The sequence below is a fragment of the Lates calcarifer genome, linkage group LG11, assembly GCF_001640805.2.
Source record: "Lates calcarifer isolate ASB-BC8 linkage group LG11, TLL_Latcal_v3, whole genome shotgun sequence".
In the NCBI taxonomy this organism is placed as follows: domain Eukaryota; kingdom Metazoa; phylum Chordata; class Actinopteri; family Centropomidae; genus Lates; species Lates calcarifer.
Window position 1 is genome coordinate 4870804 of NC_066843.1, and position 16230 is coordinate 4887033.

General features: G+C 44.7%; 1 protein-coding gene across 1 annotated transcript in view; it reads right to left on the bottom strand.

Moving 5' to 3' along the window:
• Positions 1-14396, bottom strand: part of vat1 (vesicle amine transport 1) — a 29986-nt gene extending 15590 nt beyond the window's left edge. The window contains exons 1-2 of the mRNA XM_018660588.2: positions 13711-14396; positions 7398-7605 (exon numbers count right to left, since the gene is read on the bottom strand). Of these exons, the coding sequence (XP_018516104.1) occupies positions 7398-7605; positions 13711-14136 (634 nt within the window). The 5' untranslated portion in view covers positions 14137-14396. The remainder of the gene's footprint in view (positions 1-7397; positions 7606-13710) is intronic.
• Between the last annotated feature and the right edge of the window lie 1834 nt (positions 14397-16230).

Genomic DNA, 16230 nt, shown 5'->3' on the forward strand with positions numbered 1-16230 from the left:
TGACTCCTTACATACTCACATTTTGGCACAAATTGCACTTGGCTTCCATAACATGACTGTTAGCAGCGAAGAGGAATTTTCCCCAAAACACAGTGGAATCCAGACCGACACTGAGGCCACTGTTATCACTCCACACCCAGAGTTCAACAACAGGGGCGGGTGGGGACATCAGAAATGTTTTTCAGATTCATAAAAAAAAAATAATGGGATGGATGGGGGGGGTCGCCATGTGGCTTCTGTCAACACCAGCAGATGACTGGTCCCGTCTCTGAGCTCTGTGTCGTTTTCTTGCGTCGATTTCTTTTGCATTTATTTCCACATTTCCTGAAGGACTCTCGTCTTTCTTAACCTATCATTAGATTGTGGTGGTAGCGGCTGACAAAGTATGAAATACAAACGTGGACTCAAGCATCTCTTTTTACCCAAACTCGCTGTGGCGGTGTTACAACGTCAACAAACTGAACCAAATAAATGAACCTCTTATTGCTGCTCTCTGCAGCTCTATAACAGAGTTCAGATATTAGTCCTGTAACGGTGATAGGAGCTGCGGTTTGGTGTTTGTGAACGTGTACTCTTGAGGTATTACTCTGCATTATGTAACCTTAGTGTTTTTCTGGGATGACTGTGTAATTGTGTGTGTGTGTGTGTGTGTGTGCTCACACTGTGGGCTTCGAGAGCAGAGTAATGTGCTCTCTTTCTGATGGCAAATTTCTCTCCGTGCAGCATAGAGGAAGCCCATTTTTAGTTACTGAGAGAATGAATTTTAAAAAAACATCCTTTGCTTGTGCGTGAAGGCAGTCCCTGTGATTTCCTGAGTAAGGATTCTCACACTCCTAACAAACATAAACACAGCACACAGAAAAACACATAGTATGCATCTGCAAGTATAGACACAAAATACATTTCTATCATGAAACCACTCTCTTTCCTCACATGAACTTGTCTGCAGAATGAAACACGAGCTGGTGCACACTCATCCTGTATTGCCACACACACACACACACACACACACACACACACACACACACACACACACACACACACACACACACACACACACACACGCACGCACGCAAACAGGTGTCCTGACACAGGTTTCACATACACCTGTGACTGTATGTGGCGGTTAGAGTGGGGGGTGGATGGGGTCATTTGTCACTGTGGTGATGACAGCGCGAGCGAGCAATGTGATTGGCGGGTTAGGTTGGAGGTTGCCCTGGTTTCCCTCTCCTATCAGTGCAGCTGATCTGCCGCCGGCGATGCCAGGCCCGGGGAACACAGAGACGGTTCAACCACACAGCCCAGACTCCCGCTCAGTGGTCAGACTGCATTAGCATTCTCTAAACTAGGGTAAGACCTCCCAAGCAGACAGACTGGGGGGAGAGGAGAGGAGAGAGGAGAGGAGACCATTTTCAAGGCACATCAGACTTTTATCATGGCTCCCAGGAACAATGGATCTATAAAAGTGAGAGATGTAACTACACTAGAGCTCATGCTAAAATAGCAAGGGGCTTTGTCAGCTGGTGAATAATGAATGAGAACAATAATCTAAGAGGGAGTCCTGGGAGAGGTAAAGATACATAGAAATCTTTTTTTTCCCCAATATAGCTTGCATGTTTTTTGCTTCTTCTTGCTTCTCATTTTTCAATCCCATGTGCAATCAGCTGTGCACTGAGGGCTCATAATGCCTGAGGCCCTGCCTACAGGTCTGACAGCAGCCATAAAGATCTACACCAGGACGCGGCTCTCATTCACCAAACCCAAGAGATCCAGCCACCTGTTCCACTTCCTTCAAGCATTTAACACACGCTTTTCTGAGATTGGGGCATGGATATGTTTAAAGTCTAGAAATTCGCCTTGACTGTTAATAAAAGGACAGAGTCAGAGGAGTAATTTCAGGCATCCTGGGTTCAAGATGTTCATGTTCTGCATAGACAATGCCAGATGACAAAAAGAGGTTAGGTACAAAAGATAAGCAGCTGCGTGAGGAAATATCTGGTTCTTTGATAAAAAACACAAAAGGTCTGTGTGAAAACCTAAAGAGAAGAATCAAGCCACTAATCATTTCAGCAAGAAACATCCAGTCACAAAGCTTAACATTTCTGTTATATGTGCCAGTAACTGTAGTCAGCTATGGTTCAGTGTTTTCTTCCCATTTTCAATGACAATATCCTGACAAATGTCCTGAATTTGCTCAGATACTCTCAGATACTAGGTAGGAATAATTAAAACTGATGGCCATAACATAAACCTATAACACAATTAAATAGTCCCTTGTTTTGATGTACTGAGGAGATCACAGAAGAAAACCTGTATTTAGAGCTTATAGAGCTGTCCATAGACCACCACTAACAAGGACTTAAGGCCTCCACTGTGGCTGCTGTCATCCATCACTCTCGAGGTTGTATTTCACCCTCACACTGAGGCTAGAGGCCTCTCCCATCAATTATTTCCAGATAATCCTCAGTGTAACCTGGTGTATCAGTCCCATACGCAGACACTCCAACAAGAAACAGCTGCAAAAGTATGGAAGCCGCCATAATTGGCTGGTGGGGGAAATGAAAGGTTTAATAACAGCCAGCTTAAATGGCACTGAGAACGTGTGGAATCTATCGCACAAACCTCAAGCACACTGCTGTGGAGCTTTATGAGAGGAGGCCATAGATAACATGTTATTTAGTAGACCAGAGCACCTTACAGCACTATTAGTGAGTGTGTTTCCCTACAGTACGAGAAGCTCCAGTTGGAATTACACCACAATCTCTGGCATCGTTGATGCAAAAATGTCATAAAGTCTTGACATGTAGGGGGAGGAGACTGAGGCCATGAAGCAAAATCATCAGATAAATTGATGACACCGGCTCCAGAAGCACCACCTAATTCATATTATGCATTCCACATCTGCAACACAATGCCTGACACTTGACGTTGGCCTGCAGTCGCTTGAGATCTCATAAATAAAACAGAGGTGGACGTCATCATTGGAAGCTGCCGAGCCCCATATGTATGCAGGAATGTGTAGTGTGGGTGTGGTGGCGGGGTGGCTGGACAGGGTTCATAAACATTAGGACCAGTTCAGGGAGAGGTCAGAGGAAAAGCTGTTGGCCGGGCACAGTGGACGACCCACGAGACACATCCAAATGTCACTGAACTTTCCCCCCGCCCATGCCCTCCGGGGAAAACAAAAGGGGAAACGTGCGCACGTTCCCCGATGACGAGGGCTCGAGCACGGATACGGCGAGGTCGTGCAGAGGGAGCGGAGGTTACGGAGGGCTGGTGGGGAGAGGGGTGGGAGGAGGATGAAGAATGTAGGATGCAGATGTGCGGTAGAGAAGAGAGGCACGATGGGAGGAAGTACAACAAGCTATTGTTTGGAGAGAGAGGACAGGAGCGGACCCACGAGAGAGGCAGCTGAGGGCTATTCACCAGAGTTTACTTACACACTCACACACACACACACACACACATAAAAGCATGACTGACTGATAGAGTCTGAGCACCAGTCAGACATTCTGCACTAGTCATCTGATCCTGATGGGTAAAGGTCACCACACTTTCAAGGGAATGATCCCGAGTCTTGATATCTTCTCATCTAACTCTCAGCACAAATATTTCAATATTCCCTTAATATTTTGCTTTATTTACTTATTAATATGTATTATTAATATTAATTCTGTTTCTGAATGTTGTAATCCTCTATATACTGTGAGCATACAGTACCTTTTTTGTCGTCTATCCTGGAAGATGGTCTGTTTCCAGGCTTCTTCATTTTTTTCTAATTAAAGGATTTTTGTGGATATTCTTCTTTAAGGGTCTAGTATAGAGGCTGTTGTTCAGATTACAAAGCCCCCTAAGACACATATGAGTGATTCTGGGCTGTTTAAATAAAATTGACTTGAGCCTCTGTCTCTGTTTTATAATATGGAAAAATAAATTTCAACACAATGACAGGGCCATATTTGGAAGTATACTGCACATCTTCACAGAAATTGTAATACCTGTTGAGGATTATGATATTATTAGGACATTACTACATTTTCTAATTAATTAGAATGAATTATCTGTTTATCTGCAAGTTCCAGGGACTGTGGGGACAAGGTAATCTAAAAGTAATTGATAGGAGGCTGGTTATGTTCCTAAAGTAATTAAAGCAGTGGATTATTATGAGAATAAACGGGTCAACCATGAGACAGGTCAACTGAGGATGATGATCCCCTCAAGCGTTTACAAGAAAGACGTACTGATAAAAAGATTTATAACAGCAGAAGAAAAGAAATAGCTCCTCAAACACGGCGTCTTCGACTGCTGTGATAAGAAGCTGCTGATCTTATACGAGCATACAATAAAAATCTTACTGGTTTTAATCATAGTTACACAGTCGCACCCTGTGATTGAGGGTCTGCGTCCTGTACCACTGCTACTTCTCAGCTGTGCAAACAGCCCCAGTTAATCTCATGTAAAAGTTCACTATTTTATCTTCTGCTCAACATAAACTGATCTATCAGGAATGCAGAGTTGCGCAGACACAGAATGACTGCTGTGTAGTTGGATGTACGACTTCACATGCCTGTCAGTCGCAAAGCCCTGTGAGACAGCCTGATGAGGTGAAGTAAAGCCATTTAACCACATACAAATACTGCATGTGGTTAAATGGGGTGTTCACTGAGCTGTGGGCAGGGTCGAGCAGTAACAGACTACTTGTGAATTACTGTTTCATAATTGAAATACAAAACATGCTCTGTGTTCTGATGTGTTACTTAGAATTGATTTTGACGCCAAGTACTTGTGAAAAAAGAGATCAATTCTTGGAAAACAGGGAATTTTAATTGAGGCAACAGTTGTGGTTTTCCACATTTTCATGTGATGCATTACAGTCAAATAAATGACTTCTGAATGGGTTAGTCCAAAAGTAACTGAAAGTAATCAGAATGCATTCCTGAACATGGAAAGTACTTTAGATTATTGGTTCAAAACAACAGGATCAGGATCAGGATCAGGATCCTTACGAGGGCCAGCGAGATAAATCTGAGGAGTCATGAGATGACTGACAGGACCAGGAAAGAGGAAACAAATTTCATATACTACACAAAACTGTTGATTTTGTTTGTGTTTTTTTAATGAAATACTGGAGAGCTTCTCTGGTTTCTAAAAGTTATCCATATAAAATTAAGCCAAAAATTGAACCACACCCTTAGGTTACATTTTTGTAAGTGTGCAACTGACAGTTGTTTTTATTATCGAAAAAGTGTTTGGTCTAATATGTCAGAAAATGCTCTTTACAAGCTCCCAGAGCCAGCTGAAGTCTTCAGATTGCTTGTTTTGTCTGATCTTTAGACCAAAAGCTGAAGATAATCAACTGATAATGATATAACATGGAGAAGATCAGCAAAACTTTAATGTTTACTAATTCTGAAAATAGTAAAAAAAAAAAAATTCTTGATAATAAACCTTTTTGATTGATTATTATTAAACTGTTAATTAGTAAAAATGAATGTTCTGTTGATCAGCTGATTACTTTATAGCTTCTACATTGTTGGTTACAATATTGCTAAAATAAAAAGGTCCAGTATTGGAATACATTCAGTCAGTGATATACAACCCTGCCTGCAATTTCCTTCCTAATAATAAAAAATATCAGACTTGAGAAGACAAACAGAAACAGGCACGTATAATCACAATCGTATTTTTTCTCTCTCTCTGGCCCTGTCACGGCAGATATCTCTGATCTCTCTAATCAGAGAACATCAGGAACAATTTTTGACAGACTCTGGGTTGGGATCCCCCCCCTCCACCTCCACCTACACACACACTCAGCATCCAGCACCATGTGAGCCGCGCATTCCCACAACATAGGGAGAAGGTGTTAGGAGAGAGATGTGCACATCTCACTCACTGCTAACACCCATTTTATAAAAGGCATTACCATCATGTACACTGCTATTACAAAGCTTTAAGGTCTCCATAGAGCAGTGCTGTAGAGCATACAGTATGGTAATTATTTACACATGCAAAGAATGACTGAGCGCAGGCGACCAGACTGTTAAGCAAATGTTTTTGTCATAGCCTCAGTAATGTGCTTTTACAATCCTGATGTCCGGACAGCTGGTGAGCCAAGACTGGCAGCCTGCCCTGAGAAACCAGAGACGCCGCCTCGACCAAACCAGCAGGGAAAAAGCGTCTTACGCCACACTTCCACAGCATTCCTCCTATGGCAAACATACTCTGCACACAAAAAAATCTCAGGCAATGTGTGTGTTCACAGAGATGAATGACATCAGCTGGATGATATCGTGTACGCAAAACATTTGGGATTCCTCTGTGACCACCGATCCCACAACTATGAGCCTGTTAGCTGTCATTCAGCTCTGGGGGAAACAGTTTAACGTTAATCTTACAAAATCATTCATTTTCAGTATTATAGTGCTAATGCCAAGGGATACTTCCACCTGGGCTGGCAGTCTCCCACAGCTATCTGTCATTTTTTTGTCTCCCAAAGAGAAAACAGGCTCAGGTTTCATTATGTGCTTATATCCCCTCTACGCCCACACACTGTCCCAAATGTCGAGGGATCCCTCTCTGATTCCCTTTCCACAGGAAGAGTGGGAACCAGAGGAAAAGTGAGAGCTGTACGCCGGCAGATAGCGAGAGGAGAAACCAGGAGAGAACAATTTTTTTTGGCTAATGCATTCCCATTCTCTCCAGCTGGCCTGATTGTGTAAACACAGCAAAATCAAATGCTCTCAGGCTCTGTGCATCACACCCCAAAACAGGTGCTTTTACTCCCTCAATCCCCATCTTTTTTTCCCACCCACTCACTCTGAACTTTGACCTTACAGTCCAGGTGGCAGGTGCTCCAGTATTAGTACAGTGCTGGAGAGTGCACTCACTGAGCCATATCTCATACTAATGAACAGCGGGACCTTCTCCAGCAGCCATAATTCATATAGAAAAGAAAGGCATAAACAGGAGGCGCAGAGAGGGAAGAAGTCTGGTAAATATGTCAGGATGTTTCCTCAAGTAGATCTAGTGTGCGCCTTCTTACTACAGAGCAGTTAGCAGAGTTCACTGCAGAGTTGCTGGGCTGACACTGAGATGAAACTGATTAAATGTGGTTTTCAGTTGCAGGATTACAACATAAACTTATATTGGAACTTTGAGTCACTGACAGTTATTCATAGCTACTACAGCAAACAGGAAAACAATGTTTGTTTTACTTTGGGAATTAAATATTAATCAATTTATATTGAATTCAACCAACATTAAAATTAATGACGTTTTGTGGAGAGTGATGCATCCATTCCCAACCTGAGACTGACGTAAAATAAAAGGGTTAATGTGTCCCCTGTGTGCATGCATGCTGTGTATCCCTGTCTGTGTTTGTATTTGTCTCAGCACACCTGCAGCAGCATGGATGAGGACGCTCTGGTTGGGCCGCAGGTTGCCGAAGTCAAACAGCATCATGTAGGCGGTGATGTAGTTGACGGGAAGGGCTGCCGCCTCCTCGAAGCTCATGCCCTCCGGGATGAGGAAGGTGTGGCTCGCTGGCACCACAGCCACCTCCTGCCAGAGCCCGAAGCGGTTCAGCACCATCACCTTATCGCCGACCTGGAACAGGAAGCACAGGAACATACGGGCTGAAAAGAAGGTGAAGCAAAGGGCTCTCAATCTGCAGCTATTTCCACTTAGTTGAAACAATGTGTGAAGTCATTTGATAAAATATAAAAAAATAGAAGGTAAACGATCATGGCAGAGGCATTCCAGCGACGCCCATCATCTGCGAGGTGTCGATGAAGGGGTGCTTGAGTTTATCTGACAGGGCTACATCACAAATGGGTTGGGAACCTCTGCTCTGATACGCTGGAGAAGCAGTGAGATACTGGATCACTCTTCTTCTCTTCTAAACAGTTGACATTTGTATGAGCCACATAACACCGAAACCAGAGCCAAGGCTAAAACATTGCTTTCTATGATCATTTGTTTTTGGAAGAAAGAACCATGTCTTGTGGTCAGTGCTATATCCACTGTACTATGACAGCATGGGGGAAAATTGGAGTTCATAACCACTTTTTAAAGCTATTTTATTAAACTAATACTGAGGCTATAATATTTGAATTAATAAATTCAGAGCATCCACTGACACTTCAGTACCCCAGGAGGTTTCACCACTAGAGCCTGATGTAATTTGGAGCATCCTGCCATCTGCAGCCTCACGGTTTCTTTGGCGCAGTGGAAATGATGCGAGCAGCATAGCAGGAATAGTAAGAATGTGGTTTATTGTTTTGCTCACAACAACAGCAGTCATGCAAACATGCAGCCACCACGTCCAACAAACCTCAAAGAGTTTGCTCTTAAACAGTGCAAGCAAACAAGGAAAGCGATAAACCACAGCAGAGTAAGAGTAGAAACCAAGGCTGCGTTTACTTTATAGAGAAAAATAGTGAAGCTAATGTGCTGAACATCCACTGTTGTATTTTTTCTCAGCTGAAGTTTGACCACAGTGGAAATGTCAGAATCTCTCTTCATATGATAAAATATGTGATTAAGATTTAGCCACTTTAATCCTTCAGAACCTCTACTCTGAGAGGGAGGAAGCCACAGGCGTCATGTAACATGCTGCGTGTCCTGTTCACCATCTTGTCATTTTCTGCTCCCAGACCATCCTTATCAAAGCCGGATCCTCCGACTCTGTCTCTTTCCAGAGAGACGAGCCCCGATGTAAACTTCCCCCGCAGTGCCCCTCACTAACCAATCAGGAGCGCTCACTCGAGGGACACGGGAAACAGAGGCGACTGCAGCATTATAACTCTCTTCCTGTTTTCTTCCTCCCCCTTATCCACCTCTCTTGACAGAGCTCTCCCTCCCGCCCTCGTTTCCATTCCCCCTCACTTTTTCTCTTCCCTTCTTTCTCTTTCACTTCCTGACTCCTTTTCCTCTCACAACTTTAGTAACGTCTTCCTTCCCCTTCTCCAGTCTCCCCCCTCCCCGTCTCATCCTGTCTCTGTTTCGGTCTTCGCCGCCTTCTTTGACGCTCCCGTTTATCCCCGTTTCTTCTTCATCCTCCGCTGTCTCACTCTGCCTTTACCGTCCTCTTTCTTCTCTCCCTTGCGAGGAGTGTCCCGTATCCCCTCTTCCTCATCAGCGAGACAGGACAATGGGGCCCATCTTCTCCCCTGGCTTCTCTCCACTCATCAGAGTCCCTGCCAGATTCTTCCCCATGGCTGAGCATAAGACAAGCTCTCTCCTCCTGGGAACAAACCCTCTCTACCCGGGCCTCTCTAATGGTCTGGAGGGAGCCATGCGCCTTGCTGTCTATCCACTCCAATTAGAGAGATCTCCCTCTCTTTCTCTTTCATACCCGCATCTTTCTGTCTGAGGCCAAGTTATTTGGTTTATTTTCAAACTATACTTTCACTTTTTCACTGTGGGCCACTTCCCTTTCCTTCCTTTTGTTATTGGCACACTCTCCCATCTCCCTTTTTCTTTTACTCATGGAGTCTTCAAACTCATCAGCCTTTGCTGGTTTAATTGGGGGTACAGTGTGGCACAAATCGATAGATGGGGGAGGCTTTTTACAGGAAACACACACAAACATGACTCACACATCGCATTCAAATGCATCTGCAGCTATTCTCCTGTGCCCACATAAAGCATGTGAGTTACTTTCAGTCGCACAGAAACTGGTTAGGAACATTCAAGGCCAAAGCGAAGGAGCCTTGTGACACTTCTGTTACAACATCTTCACAGTGTGACACACAAGTGCATGCACAGACGCTTCTTGCGTTTCCTCTGTCAGCCTTCACACCGCCTGCATCAAGTGCAGTTGCAGTGTTTGGGGTCATGAGTGCGGGGGCCGCTGAACAAAGACACTTCCAGTTAACTGTATATGAATGGAGTTAATCAGATGGTGATTCAATTTTGGGGTATGCGGGGCCTTCCAAGTCAGCTGCCTCGTGGCTTGGAGTTTCGATGATCTCAGCAAAAAATTATCGGGGAAAAAAAAGAATGAGGAAAATTCCTGATACAGTGTTCCTGAGTCAGGCTGAGGCGAAAGATGAAGGTTAAATGTAACATTCACGCAGCCCTCACGGCTCCTGTAAATGTAATTAAAAGGAAACATAATATCTCCCCTGTGCCAGTGTAGGTGTTACTGTGCTTTATCATGGTTTTGTATGATGGTGGGATAAAAAGCCACGCCCTGCTCACATACAGCAAACTCTGTGAGGGGTGGGGAGGCGGGGGTTTTGGGGGGGGGGGGGGGCATGCTGCTTTTTGCACTTGACTGCACCTCTGAATGTGCAAATCACTGCATCATGATGCTTTAAGAAATACCATCATTCTTCATCTTCTTGCTTGTGCAGCTCAATCAATATTAGAAGCCTTGATGCAACTCTACACTTTCAATCTCAGAAATTTCCAGAATTTATGGAAAACCACACTGGGCAATCTTAAGGGGGGGAAATAAAACAAAATAGAAACATCTGATTTTCTTCTCTAACGCAGCAGCTTATGGCCGACTGTCAACAGACCATGTAGAGTTTGAAAGCTCTAAAAGAGATCATGGAGAAACAGACATGTAGCATCTATAGATGTCTCGAAGGATAGATTGGCATAAAAGAAGGGAAGGAGAGTGGATGGCACAAAAGGGAGGGCAGGATGATGGAGGGATTCACTCACAGTGCAATTGACCGTGGAAGAATCAAGAGATTATGCGAAGGAAGGAGAGATAGATAGAGGGAGGGAAGGAGGGATGGAGGAAATACCAGACTGACAATGTGGGCCAGAGGAAGGTAATTGAGAACATATGGGTCAGATCCTTAAAAAAAATAACCAAGGGAGAGCAAGAAAAATGAAAAAAAAAGCAGGTCTGGAGAAAAAAAGTGCTGATGTTTGGTGTCACGGGAGCTTCGGTGTGATTTGTGATATTTCCCCTCTTCCCTCGCTTACTCACTGTTACACTTTTCCCCACAACTCCCTTCTTAGGTCATTTCGGGTGAGTTCACTGTAGTATTACTTCACTCTGCTTCATTGTCCTTCCAAGGGATGCTTGTTTAGCAGCAGTTATTGAAATACAATACGAGGCGTGCAGTGGATAATAAATACACATAAAAATATTAGAGCCAGGAAGCATCAAAACAATAAACAAGCCAAAGACAGGGAGACTGGGGGTGGGGGGAGACCAACAATGGAGCAAGTGCAGCATTTATCAACACTGCATTTTTATACAGAGAAACAACCTTCTAGGGCTCTGTATTGTTTTAACACTGATATTTTTCATTTCTTATAAGAACTTGATTTAGCAAAAACCTCTCAAATGTCTCTTATATCCATGTGGGAAAGCAGGCACTGACACTGGAGAACATTAGATTCAGGAGTACATCCAAACGTCGGAATGATTAAATAAAAATCAGTCAGTTTACTTAGCCACTGATGTTTATGTTCCAACAAATTAAATGGGATCAATGTGTTCATGGCACTGTGTACACTATGGGGAGCAAACACTCAGACACACCCATTACTGTATGTCTTTGTGTGCATACATGTGTTTATGAGCATGTGTGTGTGTGAGGGAAACAGAGGTAGAGAAGCAGACTGATAAAAGCTGCCTCCAAAAAAATTCGGTGCCATCAAGGTCAGCACATTCCCCCTGAGTTAGCTGCCAAAAGATCTCCGAGATCTCCATCCATTAGGAAGATTGGCTCTTAATTTTATAAGCTAAGGGCTTTGAGGGGAAGTGGAAGTGCGAGGCCTCGATGACAGGCTGCGCAAGTGTGTGTGTGCCTGTGGAGCACGACCTTTAAATCCAATCTACATTACTGACAATGTGGAAAGAAGCGATGAAGTATTTTAGAAACACAAGGGTCTTAACCTTCTGCGATGTGCTGGCTGCTACTGGCTGACCCATCACCAATCATATCACTCCTCACAGATTCCTCATCCATATGGATCTGCACATCACAGACATATGTGCCACTCCCAGCCAGATGCACTGATTCTGCACTCACACATGTGATCTGTGTGTGTGTGTGTGTGTGTGTGTGCGCGGCGTGTGTGGTATCCACAGATATTAACTGGCTGATGTGAGAAAATGTGTTGGCGCTCTTACAACAAACAGTGAGTGAGTCAACGCTGGTTGGTGTGTAACATTTTGGTTTTGTAGCTTAATTGTCTTACAAAGGCGTTACCGTGGTGATGCCGTGCAGCCAGGAGACAGACACACTGTATAAGGCCTGTGACTCACCGTGCAATGTAAAGCAGCGACAAATGATCGTCTTTCAATCACCACATCATTCCTCGTGGTTGAACATTAAAGAAAAGTCGTCTTATGATTGTTTCATTTACTTGGCTTCCTTGAACTTTGATCGTGACACATTAATGATGACTGTAAATATTTTCTGAACACAACAGAGGCGACGGGCGCTCTGTTGACAAAGAGGGCGAGTGATCCCATTTCTCACACCATGCTGTCTATTGCGTCGCGCCTCGCCCTTTCCGTTCGGTGCGTCTGTGCGCGACCGTCGCTCCCGGTAACAAAAGGCGTCGGTGACTCCGGTCTCGCCACCGGTGTCAAGTCAGCCATATTAATGACTGTGGCTCGTAAAAAATTCCAAAATAAAAGTCCCTTATGTAATTAACATTTTGGAAGAAAAGTGGCAGAAGACGTGGATATAACAGGAACCGAGTATTGTAAATTATTCAAAAACGTTATTTTACAGCTGAATTTAAAGCCACACAGACCTAAGCAGAATAAGGCATAGCTGCAGGCTTATGGCCTATGTGTAGCTACCTGTATGAGACCAAATGTTGCACCTCCAGTAAACTATACCTGTTATAAGTCAACGTTTTTACCTAGTCGCCATTCCGTCTTGTGTTTCATATTAACATGTTCGCTTCTTTTGTCTCCACAAAAAGACAAAAGAAACTCGCAGGTAACTTCGAAGCTTTAATTTTGAAGGCAAAACCGTCTCATTTCCTGTCTTATCGTCGCCATCTCCGCCCTGCTTGACACAGCTCTCCGCGCCTTGGCGCACATCGAAGCGCACAGCGTAGGTGCAGCCAGAGTGGCAAAGCATCCCACTGATTTGCAAGCGTTTATTTGGACTTTTGAGTGAACAACACACATGTTGCGTATGAGCACTGATATCACCTCCATCCCAGCAGCGGGGCCCGTTTTATCCCGCAGACTGACACCAAGTTGCTCATTAGTGCGCACACGCAGCACAATTTGAAAACCGGGGGAGACAAGAGGGGCGACGCCTGCCGCTGGTTTCATTGTGCTCAACTCGTGTCATTTTCACACTTTGGTTTCCTTCTAAAGACACAAAATGCAACACGAACACACACCAGCAGGCTTTAACGATTATCATTTTGAGACAAGTGCTGTCTCATTTCTACGCAAGTGAATGAATGGATGAGCAGCCACAACGTATCAAACATGAACTACGAAACAGTTTTTGTTTTCAGCCTGTTTATGTGTTGATGAGCTGATCTAATAGCCTTCAATTGATTCAATCATAAAACAGTTATATTACAGTGTACAGCAGCACCGCCACTGCCCGAGCAGCGAGCAAAGCCTGACACGCCCATATCCAGATGTAGCTGTTCAGCACCAAAACCGAGCGAGACCAACATTCATCACTTAAACAGTAAAACACACACAGTAAAATGTAACTGTAAGTGGCGAGAAAAAGGCAAAGAGTCATGTGTGCTTACTTTTCTGTCTGTCACTTCTTCCCCCACAGCCTCCACCACCCCGGAGCACTCCATCCCCGGGGTGACCGGCGGGGACGGCAGCCGGTCGTACAGCCCCTGCCGGGCCATCAAGTCGGCGAAGTTCAGCCCGCAAGCCTTGACCCGCACCAGAACCTCGCCGGCCTTGAGCGCCGGCTTGCCTTTCTTCACCTGCAGCTTGACTTTATCATAGCCGCCGTAGCCGGTGAGCACCAGAGCGCGGTAGGTGAACGCCTCCTCCTCGGGGACCTTCTCGGTGGCCGCCGCGGGGGTAGCCGCTGCTTCGGCGGCGCCGGCGGGAGCAGACTCCGTCTTGGGCGGGTCGGCTTTGGGCTCCTCCGCTGGTTTGGTCTCCTGCTTCTGGTCCACGGCGTTTTGCTGCTGGGCAGGTGCGTCCTCTCCAGACATTGTGCAGGGAGCTGTGAGACACTGGTGAGTCTAGAAAAACACTTGGAGGCTTTTCACTTCTTCTTGTGCTTTTTGTTGCCGTGGACGGGCTCGCTGTTTTGGCTGCGTGTGCTTGCCTTGCAAATAAAAGAAAACGCGAGAGTCAGAGCTTCTTTCAGCAGTCTTGCATGGAGACACAAACCCCGACAAAGTGGGCTGATCAGTGGCCAGTGGCTGTCAACGCCGCGCTCTCACAGAGAGTGTGAGTGGGACGAGACAGAGGCAGGCTGGAAAACACGGAGAAGCTGATGAAACTCAGGGATTGGCGTGTGTGTGTGTGACTGGGTGGGTTTGGCTCTTTGGGTAGGGCTATAGGGTGAGTCTATACTGCATCAAGCAGAGAGGTGATTTGCAAAAATGTCCACTGTGACTAAAAGGCAAATAAAGTTGAACCCAGCTCTTGCAAAGTAAATTGATTGCTGCAAGTCTTCATTAGATTATTACCGTGATGTGGTTTGAGGAAATAAATAGCTTCCCATAAAGACACAGATAAGGATTATTATTGGGGTAATATACAGAGAGACAAAAGACAGCACTGTAGAGTCCATATTGTACTTTTCATGTTGGGGCTCTGCTCCTCAGATGTAATAAATTATACAAGTTACTAACACAATTAATATTTCTTTCAGCAGGCATTTGCTTAGTTGTAGCTGTTTACTGCTGCGTGTTTAACAGCGAGGCTTGTGTTGTTAGAACAGTAGGAGCCAGAGGAAACGTCTGTTTATGCTGCCTATTCTACAGTAGGACTTGCAGGAACTTTGGGCCTGCGTATGGCTCATTGTTATAACTTCCCTGCAAAGGCAGCTCAGAAAAATATGAGCTTGTGTTGAGGTCACGCCAGTTTTTGATTAAACGATACAACCTGCTTTGTATTATTCAGAGCCACAGGGCGGGATGACATCCCCATCAAGAGCTAATACACATGGGACAGGGCCACAAGTAAAATTCACAGGTTTATTATGAGTGTTTTGGGGTAAGTCTTGAAGGCTTGTGTGAAAGAAACACACTTTTTGTGTGATCACAGTAACTGTCAGTGTCACAAAACGAAACGAGAGAAACGAGAGTCTATTCACATTTTCCAGCTCTGTGCCTTTGGAGCTGAGAGACCAGCCCTGTGTCTATTCAGAGAGATGGGACCACAAAAGGAGTGGTGAGACACCTTGTGGCCGTAAAGTGCCACTCAGCACTTCTGAGGCCAAACGTCCCAATCAATATCCCACAGGGGGGGGGACTGATGTAGGATGCAGGCATTATTGATCTGCTGCTTTGACACAGGCGAAATGTTACAAGGCAGACTGCCTTGTTCTTCCCCAACCGACCGCACTGAGCCACTCTGAATATACATCAGTATGCTGTGGGCACTCGTAGAGTGGCTCTTCTCCTCATTAGCTCTGACAAGGCTAGTATGGTAATGTACCAGACAAGGCACAGTCAGGAAAATGACTGGGACTGCAGGTTGGAGTCTGAAAAAAGGATTAGAAGAGAAATATAATGCAAAAGCTTTCTTTATGAGTTCCACTGCTGGACCAAGAAGAAAATTTCAGAACATGTTCCAGCAGCTAAACAGGGTTTGAAAATATATCCATCACAGGAAATGGCTGTGGTTAAAGGAACACAGGAATAGTAGGCAGGAACAGAGATGCACTGCCTTGGACACCTGGTGTAGTCTGGAGACTTCCTCTATTGTCTAAGTAGGTTACTGAATGCATAATGTTGCTCAGTAGTGTAATTCAGCCTGGATAAAGTATTGTGTCACCACTCTGCCAAGCAAACAGACTGAGTCTGCAGCGAGTCTGGGCAGTCTCTGAGGATGTGTGTGTCTGAACTACAAACACACAGATATTTCATTTCCATTTTCATTCAAACTGGGCAAATACTGGGATTTACAACAAATCTAGATAAAGGAATAATGACAAATTGTGCAAATCCCACACATGCAGCATGAATTATTACCATAGAAATATGAATACTTTCAGGTTTGTGGCTGTAGTGGGTTATCTGTTTATTATATTACTGTGCAGAAATGTTTTACTGTCTGTTCAGCCTGGTTATTTT